The 11,676-nt window shown below is 45.1% G+C and overlaps 4 protein-coding genes across 4 annotated transcripts; 3 read left to right on the top strand and 1 right to left on the bottom strand.

Annotated features, from left to right (window-relative positions):
- Nucleotides 1-473: 473 nt before the first annotated feature.
- On the bottom strand, nt 474-1,043 carry N7479_003070 (DUF4334 domain-containing protein; the record flags this gene model as incomplete). The annotated part of the gene is made up of 3 exons (XM_057250767.1): nt 474-638; nt 691-967; nt 1,033-1,043. The coding sequence occupies 3 exons, from the start codon at nt 1,041-1,043 to the stop codon at nt 474-476; spliced, it is 453 nt and encodes a 150-aa protein (XP_057115199.1).
- A 608-nt stretch (nt 1,044-1,651) lies between these two features.
- Nucleotides 1,652-2,128, top strand: N7479_003069 (uncharacterized protein; the record flags this gene model as incomplete). Its single annotated transcript, XM_057250766.1, has 1 exon — nt 1,652-2,128. One exon carries the CDS (start codon nt 1,652-1,654, stop codon nt 2,126-2,128), a length of 477 nt encoding a protein of 158 aa, XP_057115198.1.
- A 1,287-nt stretch (nt 2,129-3,415) lies between these two features.
- Nucleotides 3,416-4,017, top strand: N7479_003068 (uncharacterized protein; the record flags this gene model as incomplete). The annotated part of the gene is made up of 2 exons (XM_057250765.1): nt 3,416-3,535; nt 3,592-4,017. The coding sequence occupies 2 exons, from the start codon at nt 3,416-3,418 to the stop codon at nt 4,015-4,017; spliced, it is 546 nt and encodes a 181-aa protein (XP_057115197.1).
- A 2,754-nt stretch (nt 4,018-6,771) lies between these two features.
- Nucleotides 6,772-8,405, top strand: N7479_003067 (sugar porter family MFS transporter; the record flags this gene model as incomplete). The annotated part of the gene is made up of 2 exons (XM_057250764.1): nt 6,772-6,982; nt 7,045-8,405. The coding sequence occupies 2 exons, from the start codon at nt 6,772-6,774 to the stop codon at nt 8,403-8,405; spliced, it is 1,572 nt and encodes a 523-aa protein (XP_057115196.1).
- Between the last annotated feature and the right edge of the window lie 3,271 nt (nt 8,406-11,676).

Genomic DNA, 11,676 nt, shown 5'->3' with positions numbered 1-11,676 from the left:
CACGTTATAAACTAGTCAAATTGAGGCCATTTAGCCTTATTAGGTTTCAACATGGACCTCGGTGTCATCAAAGTACCATGCAGATATAAGAAGAGTTTAGCTCGATACGGTATCCTAAAACGTTCGATCTACAGAGCACTTGTTTTGAGTGGAAAAAAGGAACGAAAAAGTCGGGCATGATTAAAAAATGACGAGAACTATATATTTGAACTGGGTAGGCCAAAGGAGTGTGTGGCGGCGGTAAGCGGAGTATTCAGGAGCTCGAGGGAAAAGATGAAATCTGAAAGAATGGTAAACGAGAAGACTTCTCGCACCACACGGCATTGGGGCGGAATCTGATAAAAAGTAGGACACATTGGCATTCATCAACACGTATGGATTTCTCCTCTTCAATGATGCAGCCCAGCCTAAGATACTGGATTGACAGGCCTGAAGTCCAGATTCTAATACCCAAAGTCATGGCTCTTTTGGACCTATTTATATAGGTAGAAGTAGTAGGTACCAGCGTCACCGAAGGTGCTAGTGTCCATGGCTCCAGCAATGAGCTTGTCATTAACATAACGGAAGTGGTCAATGATAGGGTGCTTGTCGTAGATCATAGCGGTTGACAGCAGACCACGGAAACGGATTTCACGGAGCTGTACCATGTGAGAACTTACTTCATCCCCGAAACAAATTGAGTTTACTAACCACAGCATGACCCCAGTTCTCATCGCAAACACGTTTTCCATCCTTTGACACAACAATAGGGTCGACATTCTCAGTGGAATGGAAGGTCTTTCCGAGCCAGTTCATAGACAAGAGTTGGGTGTGGCCGGGGTGACCGGTGTCGAAGCTTCCACCCTTCCACTCTCCACGAAGGAGATCGATGGGAAGAGCGGGAAGCTTATTGTAGACAACCTCGATGTCAGCTTCGTTCAACTTACCGCCCTTGGCAACTAGGGCAATGAACTGATCCTGGGGCGTGCTATAATATAAAGTTAAGTACAAGTACAATGATCAAGACTAATAAGAATAATGATTCTGACATACCTGGAGGACATGCTGTAAATAAATTTCCAAAAGTATACAAGTCAAGATGAGAGAATGGTAAAATAGTTGGCAAGCAGAGGGATTGGCCCCGCAATTTGTAGTTAAGAAGCTTACCTTAACTCCGTCTAGATTCGGATATCATAATTGTGTCTATGGGTAGTACCCACCTGATATAAATGTTGTAATGATGTCAGCTCACCCTAATTGCCATCGAAATAGTGCCGTATTGCTTCCACGGGCCGCGGGCGACCGAAACCCCGATGCCGTGGGGACTGAGCCTCCAGTGCTCCTCCCGACCGAGGTCTTAGGTAACTAGGACTCCAGGGCCACCTACAAGGCTCCCTGCCCAGGTGGGCTCCTAGCAATTTTATGTAATAAACGGTGAGTAAAGCGGTCAAAATTTACTATAGGAAAATAAGTTATGGGCGCACTGGCGTCTGAAGTACCATAGTGGCCCCGGGGATCCCGAGGTCCCCTATTTTTTGAGTGACTAATCTCCTGGAATATAGATGATCCAGCCCACTCGAATTTCTTCAGATGAACTTTTCTCACGGACACTCGGGGAATTGGCCAATACACAAAAGCAGCTCATATCCATAAAACCCACAAACTGGCCAAAATGAACCGTCAGCTATTCCGTCGCTTATGGCCTCAACCGGTAGCCAACAATAGATCGGAACTACGCGATCACCAGGCCAACGAACGGACATTTCTGTCTTGGAACCGTTTCGGGCTAGCCTTTGCAGCTATGTCACTTGCTCTCACTCGACTTGATATTATTGACAACATCTTCAACCGAAAACACCGTGATGAGACAGCCGTGGCTTCCATAGCATCATTGGAGACCAATTCCGAAGGAAAGTTACCAAGCAGACAGACACAGAACAAGTCGATTCTTCTTGAGTACGCGAATGATCATGTCGCTAGCCGTGTTTGCCAAGCCATCAGTATTTGGTCGTTTGGGTACTCACTTGCCCGGTATACTTCAACTCGGAGAAATCTATTGTTAGGCCGATATGTCCCTTCAATCTGGGGGCCTGTCATCGTCACACTTGGTTCGCTCGGAGTATTTGGTATGACTCTGAAGCTGGGGTAGAATATTCTCGCGCGGCGTGTTGAGAAATGTATAAAATTAGATTTGGTGCTTACCCTTGGTGGTATAAAAAATTCTTGTGTTATTTGCGTGTATTTCTCCTTCTGGTTTCTCAGCAAAATACTCCGTATAGATATATAATTACATCTCTGAGAAGAGTAGCAGTGTCTACAATGAAGATGTAGGTGTAACTGGAAAACTCTTATTCGCGTAGAGAGAGAAGAGAAGAAAAGAAACTATCTAATGGGAGGATAGCTAAAGCTAGGAGAGTGGGGCGGTCACATGACCACCCTCAACAATCTCAAATGTAACAAAGACTTCAATCTGCTGTTTAGCTGGGTAGTTTCTTATAACGCAAGATTTTGGCGATTCACTTGGTAATTGATTCTTCGAAAATAAATTGATAGCTGCATACTAGGTAGTTGTTTCGAACCAAATTCCAATTTCTGGGTAGGTTCGGCGTTCCAAAAATCGTATAGATCTGATATCTAACCACACTACTCCCGTAACCGGAGTCTACAACATGAGTAAACTGAAGAGACAGATTTGCCTCACGTATTTAAACATCAAACACTATCATCTTCCATTGAGATGACTATTCTCGCAAAAGCCACTATCTGATGTCAGGTTGGGACAGCAACAAAGAATGAAACTTTCCTCCACTTCAAATTCAATGTTCGTAACCCAGAAAGCGAAAATGAGAGACTCATGTATGAGTCCACTCGCATGCAGACCTCTATGCTTCGCGTGCATATCTGTCCGCTTCGCAAATCCACCCCTTTACTTTGCATGCTCATATCTCTGCTTCGAGTGGGCTTCTCGATGTTTCTTCTGCTTGGCGCTCTTCTTCGCGCATCTGCCTCTCTGCTTCTCATACTTATCTCGATGTCTCCTGTGTCCACCTCTCTGCCTCTCCGTGTCCCTCCCTCACTTCCTCGAGCTGCCAAGGAATCTCACCCATCAGGTTTTTTCATTTCTCCAAGTTTCGTTGGATATCAGTGACGCTGTGTATTGGTTGTAGTTGATAATAGGAGAAAGAGAGGTAAAGGGTGAATTTGTGGAGCTGAGATATGCGTTGATTACTTGGAACGAAAGGACTTGGCAAGGGAAAGAAAGGATGTGAAATAAAGAAAGCTTTAATCTTTTCTGATAAGGTCGAAAGCCAGGCGCAATGCAAAAAATGAAAATGAGAAGTGCGGGTTGATATTTCTCACAAGTTACCACCCACAACCCTTTCGGGATATTATTCTCACAGCACAACTATTATTCTCACAACACAGCTTGATCATCATGGAGCGTAAATGCTCTAGATGCCACCAGTTGAAGCCGGTGGATGAGTTCCATAGGCGCGACAGGCCTACTGCATCTGTTTTCCTAATGTGCGTGACGTGCAGAGATATCAACAACAGGGTACGCGACCTCGCTCATCCTTTCGACTATCTGAGCCTTTGGTTAACTCTCAGTAGCCTCGGAAACGCAAACGTGACTCTACCGATGCTTTGCTCACTCCTGAAAAGCCACGAGAGTCTCCCGCTAAGGGTGTCTCGCAGCCCCAGCCATCTACTTCTTCAGTCAGATCTGCATCTCAAGGCGCAATAACCTCTCAGGCCTCGCTCACACACCAAGAGCCGGCTTTCACGTCCCTTCAGCCCCAAGATGTCACTCTATCAGCTCCCGCTCAGGTGATCGTATCCCCTCCCGATTCGGCTCAGTCTACAAACCGACGGTGTTGGGTTTGTCACCGACGACTATCGCTCGAGCATTTCCGCTATCGCCTCAATCCTTCTCGGCTCTCCTACAAATGTCAAGACTGTCGAGAACACACGTCGCATTTGGCACGCGCGCGGGTCCAGAGGAAAAAAGCCGAAGAGAAGCAACAGGAGAGCCTCTAGCTTCAGAACCAATCTGTCCACGACCAGCAGAACGATCTGATGCAAAATCCCGGTTAGGGCGCAGATAAATTGAAACCTGGATCCAAGTTCCGAAAGAATTAGCCGAGAACCAGAACCATCGACGAGTCATGCACCCAATTCATCAACTCAGTATCCAACCATTCCCGGATATTAACCCAATCCTCGAACAAATTTTCGAAATGATTTCCCGTACCCATTGTTTGTGGGTTTCCAGTGTTTGCATGGGTCTTGTGGGTAATGTTTTGTTAGCTGATGATGAAGAGGCGCTGGGGAGTGACATACTGGAAATGACGGAGGATCCGATGAGCTCTGGAACGAATGTTACGACAGATTCTCCATCCGAACAACCAAGTTTTCAATTTCATCACGAAAAGAATCCAAGTCATATGCTGAGTCAATCGCCGATGGCATATCTTGAAGACAAGAATTAAGGACCACGGCCGTACGTAGCAGTAGCGCCTTCAGGCTTGTAACTCAATTGAGTAGGCAGAAATATTTTCTAACGGGGCTCCATGAAGCTGTCAGTGGATAGACAAAAATGCCGTATCTGAAGCAATATATCTGTCTCTGGACTTTGGGAGAAAGCAGGGTGCTTTAGAAGGATGAAATTGCCGGTGTAAAAGGAGATACATTTTATGCGCGTACGTCTGTAAGACACACCAGAATGCGTAGCTCGTAGAATCTGGAATGCTTGGAGAATCATCAATCATGTAGGCAGAGTCCGATCTTTTCTGTTCCTCGGCTATTGCTTCATCAAACTATGTAGTAGATGTTGATGCGGGTGGCACATTGGAGTCTTATCACAGCACGCCTTTTGTTACTTCCAACTGGCAATCATTACTATTGGATACTATTGTACTGAATGAGGAGGCTGTAAGGCTTCTTCATTGGCTCCATAAAAGACATAATGAGGAGCAGCGAAGCAACCGGCTGCTCTAAGTAGTGTTCCCACGCCCTACCACAATCCTCTGCTCGCAATCCACCAGCCTCTCTGCCATTTCCTTGCCTAGCAGCCGCTTTGACTACCACTGTGATAAACTGGTTGCTTTCCATCTACCTGTTTGTGCAGGTGGCAGGATATTTGATGGTTAAGCTTCTAACAGCCTCCACCAGGGCTCGCAACCGTGAATGGGTGGCCATAATAGTTGACTTTATCACCGATCGGCACAATCTCGATCTGGTATGCCTTTCTATGTGTATAAATTTTTGATAATCAGTTCAACTCTGTCGGTCGTCCCGGAACAGAACATTGGTATACCCATCATTGATCTCGTGGAAGTGTGCTGCATCCCCAGTAGACACAGTAGGCACATTTTATGAGCCTACAGTTAAGTTAATAACCGCAGGTGTCCGATCACCGATAGGAATCGGTTCGTCAACGGGTGGGACTGCTCCCATAGCATTCCAAAGATGGAACGACAGCGTAGGTTGATCATCGCTAAAGTTAAGTGAGCACTTTGTTTTTGGTTGCCTGAGGGGAGGTCACTTTACGAAGAAGGTATCCACTGGATAGTGAAACCCTTGGTTAGGTCAACACATTGACCCTCGGCAGGCTCGGTAACAATCAATCCTGTGTACTTATTGTCAATCAACGCGAGTCTCATTTGGGTATCGCATATCATACCAGTAACAGTCGCGGCGAACACCGTAGCGCAGTATATAACACTTGACTCGCATGATGGCAAACTGTTTAATGTGACTGGTTTGTAGAGAAGAAGGGTTCGTCAACATGGAAGCGGGGTGGCTATTTAACAGAATATTTAGTGGTTCAGGCCTTCCATGTGGCCCTCCGAGGTTAGTAATATCTTACTGCAAGGCTTCTCTAGTTCTCTATACGAGCTACTTTGATGCAATGACACACAAAAAAAGGCAGTCGTATTTCTTAGCAAGGCTGTTCGTAGTCTGCGTAGGAGGATATTCCTCTTTTAATACGATGATTAGTAGCGGGTCTAAGTACGTGATTTAAAGGAAAAGTCTAAATTGGATATCTTACAACATCCAATACGAGACTACCTAGTCGCCCACTTATGCGGCATCTATCTTTGATCACATAAGACTTGGTTGTGTATCACTTGGCCCAAGATGATATTAAACACAACGTACGTTATACGGAATACGAGTCTTTTCTGATATATTTTTACGCTCTCGATGTTACAGTCAGAGAGATAAAAAAAAAGACCTGTAGAATACAGAATACAGAATATAGATGAAAAGTACAATCCCCAATATTTCCATACATGAAATGCAGATATGAAGTCAAATAAAAGCGATTAGCTTAAAGATGTTATGGGCACTCTACTCTTCTATACCTCTCTAATTGTGGAGAACAACCTCGGGAAGCTGCCTAAGGCCCTTTTTGATCAAAGTTTTAGGGTTTGGAAAATCCCGAGGTTGACTTTCCGGGGTACATGCCAAGATGTGCATAGATTCACCTGGGCACTTAATACAGACCTATGTACTAGTTATTGAAAGTCATGTTTACTAATAATATACAATATATCCCTATGCAAAAAGAGGAGGATCCACCAAGAAGCGAGCACACATACAATTAGATGAAAAGGCCCACATATGAAGACCCAAATAATATGCGTACTCGGCGATCTTCGAATCTAAAAAAAAAAAAAAAAAAAAAAAAATCTTGCCACCGCCTCGGTTCCTCCAATTTTCGACTTTTAATTTCGTATTAATTTTTGACTAGAATTGTACTTTGTATATGGTACTTCCTCGCTCGTCATGGGATTGAAGCCGTATTTTGGTCTTCGGGGAAATTCCCTTCTACGTGCCGCCCTCTTCTTGGTCGTATGTCCAACCTTTACCTGCTATGGATACAACATGGGAGTGACCGGTGGTCTATTAACGCTCGAGGCGTTCAATTTGCAATTTCCTAGAATGGACACAATTCATACGGACGGGGCACTTAACAAACAGAACTCACTAATGCAAGGTCGGTTCGCCACTATCCAGACAAATTTTGGTTGCTTTCTAACTCATCGAATCTTACAACAGGTACCGTCATTGCCCTCTATACCGTCGGAGGTATCTTTGGCGCACTATCATGCATCTACCTTGGTGACCTCTGGGGCCGACGCAAGGTGATTTTCATAACCAACTTTGTCAGTATAATCGGCGCCATCCTTATGGCAGCATCGTTCGATTTTGCCCAATTTATCGTCGCAAGACTAGTCCTCGGTTTGGGCATCGGCGGATATGTGGCGACAGTCCCGGTCTGGCAATCTGAACTTTCGCCAGCGCATAAGCGAGGATCTAACGTCGTCACTAATGGCGTGTTTATGGGAATTGGTGTGACTGTTGCCCTATGGATTGATTTGGGTTTCTATTTCGTTAGAGACAACTCGGTCTCTTGGCGGTTCCCTCTCGCATTCCAAATCGTTATGCCGGTCACTACAATGATTTTCATCTCAATACTACCAGAATCGCCTCGCTGGCTCATTAAGAACGGACAGGTGGAGGAGGGACGCAAAGTACTCGCGGCATTGCTCGATCTTGATGAGCATTCGGATGATGTCAATAAGAACGTCCTCAGCATCGAGACATCTCTTGCCTACTGCCCAGCGGCGTGGACGGACATGTTCAAAAACGGCGAGCAACGGCTCTTTCACCGCGCATATCTAGCCGCCACAGGCCAAATGTTCCAGCAGATGTGTGGTGTGAATCTGATCACCTACTACGCGACAACCATCTTCCAGCAGTATCTTAAAATGGACGCCGTGGACTCGCGAGTCCTCGCTGCTGCAATGACCATGATGCAACCCTTCGGTGGTTACTTGGCCTATTTTACCATCGACCGTCTCGGCCGCCGCCCTCTCATGTTATGGAGTGCTGGAGCCATGGCAATCTGCATGGCAGGCCTGGCTGGCACGACCTCCCCATCTGCAGCTAATAACACAGGAGCTCTAGCCATGGCTGTGGTTTTCCTGTTCTGTTTTCAATTTATCTTCACGTTTGGCTACTGCGGTTTAACCTTCCTCTATGCCGCAGAATTGGCCCCTCTTCAGGTCCGCGCCGCAGTCAACGCGGTATCCACTGCCACCGTATGGGCTTTCAGTTTTATGATAGCTCAGGTAACTCCTGTCGGTTTCTCCACGATTGGAAATCGTTACTATATCATCTTTGCCGTTGTCAACGCTGCTATCGTGCCGAGTGTTTATTTCTTTTTCCCCGAGACCAAGGGACGGTCACTGGAGGAGATTGACGAGATCTTCGTGCAATCAAAGTCCATCTTCGATCCCCCTCGTGTAGCTCGCGCTATGCAAATGCGTGCAATACAGAGGAGCCAGTCGAACTCCAATTGTGGTGACAATACCGGCGCTGATGGAATCGTCATCAGTGAGGAGGTCAAGTCGTGAGAACTGTGAACTGTGAACTGTGTGCCAACTACTATATCGATTCGGAGGTTCCTACCTTGGAAAGGATCACCTACTTAGAATTCCGTGATGAGCTAATTACGATGCAATTTGTAAAAGTGATGGTTCTTGCCATGTACCGCTCATAGGCAGACTTTCAAATTAGACGGTTTTCCTCATATTCTTAGGGAATTGATATGACCACCCCCCCTTTGGCTCACACCACCCCTGTCGGCGCAGATACACCAGGATACCGGAGGATTTATTAATCCTAAGTATGCAGTAATATTTCTTATGTAATCAGGACAGTATAAATTGCCAGGAAGTCAATACAGCAATACGGAGAGTTGAATACCATTGATTGGACCCATACATTTCCACTATACGGAGTAGTCGGACAGTTATAAGCCCGGTTCGCACTGAATAAGACTACTATATCGGCATATAGTACCTAGCAACTTGCTAGAAACTGTCTTATAAACCTCCACGAAGCCACTCCGCAGAAAGTCATCCCTTGTTTCACATCAAAACAACACAGTATCCAGCAATGGAAACAGCATCGATTCTCTCCGCTATGAAGGGCGATAAACTGAAGGATACACCGCAATGGCTCACCTGGTTTGCGAAGGTGCAGCTATACGCAATGCAAAAAAATGTCTGGGATCACTGCAACCCGGATACCCCGTTAACTGAACGACCTAATACTCTAAAGGAACCGGTACAACCAGAATATCCTGAAGAGGGCACCGAAACAGATCGAAGGAAATGGAGAGACTAAGCAGACGTGTATAAAATGAGCTATACTCGATAGGAGAAGTAAGCAAAGGGACTGAGTGATATAAATGAATATATCCTTACCTATCTTGACCCAGTACACCACCTCGCACTGATTATATATCGTACACCGTATAATAGACTTGTGTATCTGAAGTCTCGGTTCGCTCGATCGACCGCGTATAAGGAGGAAATCCGAATAAGTTGGAAAGTGTTTGCAATACAGAAGCCGACTGGAGATATCGATAAGTGGCTCTAAAAGTAGAACTCGCTAAGGGAGCAAGCGGTTAGTCTTGGTATTAAGGACGGAGATACTAATAGGGACTTCCTGTACGCTGTGAAAGAAGTTCTACCTATATAGTGGTAAGGTAAATACCAGGAAATAGTGATAGAAAAGAAGGTGTACGATACCCGAGATCTCCTTGAATTATTCCGCGCGATAAATCGCGAGATAGGAGTATAGGTAGTGTTATCAACCACTCCTCTAAAAGGCGCTTTCTCGACCTAGTAAGGTCACTAAGAGGCGAAACCGGAAACAAAGTAAGAGAAGCTTCTGTTTGAGAAGAGACACTGCCCTTGTGGTAGCTTATACCCGAAGTATAAAGTTGCTACTTGCTAGCTCCTAAACAAAGCGATTCGGCCAGAAGGGTATACCCTAAACGAAGGGAAACTAGAGAAAGTAAAGAAGAAGTTAGGAAAGGACCACGCTTGGAAGCAATAGGTGGATAAAGTGATAGCTGAAGCTTAGTAAGCTCAGTAAGTATAGGAAAAACCAGCCGAATCCGCTAACTAAGTCAGCTTTATAACCACTTTTCGAAGTAAGCTAAGTGAAGCTATACAGATTAGCAAGTACGTGCTCTCTGTGGTAAAGGTAGGCGAGCCCTCCCTCCGTGACCGGTGGATTCTTGATACCGGATCAAGTGCGTATATCTGTAATAACCGAGCCCTATTCGTCGACTTTATACCTGATATAATTGACCTAACAACCGGAGATAGTACTACGTAGGTGCTAGGGAGAGGTAAAGTCAGACTTTTAGGGAGACACCCGGTAAAGGGAAGGATAGAGATCACCTTAAGCGACGCTCTATACTCACTAAGTTTCTATACGAGTCTCGTGTTGTACGCGATACTAAAGAAGAAAGGCGGCCTCTGGTGCTAACGTATAAACTGTATACGGGACCTAAATAATAGACCTGTTGTCTGTATAAACCTATAGGATCAATTCAATCTCTGGATCTTTAACAAGCTAGGCGAGGCTCCGCTACAACAAGTATATACTGTGCAGTAAGCACAACGGAAATCAGTAAAGCCACAGGAATCAAGGGCTTCCTCTGAAATTTGGTACCGACGCCTAGTATATATTCAACCGCGGACCGTAGTAAAGCTTGCTACTATAGTAGACGGTGTTGTTCTTGACGATAAAGGAGGAGTAAGCACAGAGCAAGAATCTCTATATTAGACCTGTAAGATAGGAAGTGCTCCGAGGTAGATTTTAAGACGATAAGTTAGACGTACCTTTGGACGTTTTGGAAGGGTGTATTTCGACCTAATTCAGCTGCAGCCAGCCTACAATAAGCACCGCTGGATATCCCACTTCTACCTAGAAGGACCGAGATTCCACTGGATCATGACTCACGAAGTGAAACCTGAATGTCAATTGGCTATTAACCAGTTTGTATAACTTGCAAGAAATCAGTGGAAGCTGCTAATTAAGGCCTTCCACTACGACAATAAAGCAGTAGCTGGTAGAGCAGCGGAGTATAGTCTTATAAGCGATAGTATCCTGATATATCACTCCCCCCTAGGGCACTCAGAGATGAATGGGTATGCTGAGAGATCAGGTGGAATGATTATCACCCGGATGCGTATGCTCGCCCTCGAAGGGAACCTCCTAAAGGAGCTATAGCTGGAGTTCGTAAGCGCCGCTGTATGGTTATTAAATCGTACACCAACGTATATCGCCGCCGAGAATCGGTGGGTGGTACTATAGGAGGAAGTAGACTTCCGCACGACCCAGTTTGGGTCGAAGGTCTCGACCCAGAACCCAACCCAGTCTGGGTCTGGGTCGAAACCTCATAACCCAGGCCCAACCCAGACCCAGTGACTGGGGCCCCAGAAAACCCAGTATAGCCCCAGTTCGACCCAGTTTCTGCATAAATTATGGTATAAATATTTAAATAATATACTGTCATTTTCCCCTGTTATGGTTTCTACATCGAAATGCTACACTCTCTACCAACAAGGGAAAGGAAATTTTAAGAAATTACCTCGTTCTTCAAAGCAATATATCTGGTTTAAGATTAATTACTTCTTTAAATGCTTTATTTCATATGGAAAGGTGGTATGTGTTGGCTGCTGGTTTTCTCAAGCGTACGATAGCATTCTATTTAAAATACAAAGTATACCCCAAGTTGTAGATATATATATTCAATATATATCAATATAATATATATTTTTATCTATAGAGTAAAATAATTTTTGAATTCATTTATTTCTCTTC

The sequence above is a fragment of the Penicillium vulpinum genome, assembly GCF_028829585.1.
Source record: "Penicillium vulpinum strain IBT 29486 chromosome Unknown utg000001l_segment0_segment0, whole genome shotgun sequence".
In the NCBI taxonomy this organism is placed as follows: Eukaryota; Fungi; Ascomycota; class Eurotiomycetes; order Eurotiales; family Aspergillaceae; genus Penicillium; species Penicillium vulpinum.
This window is presented reverse-complemented; position numbering and strand designations above follow the sequence as displayed.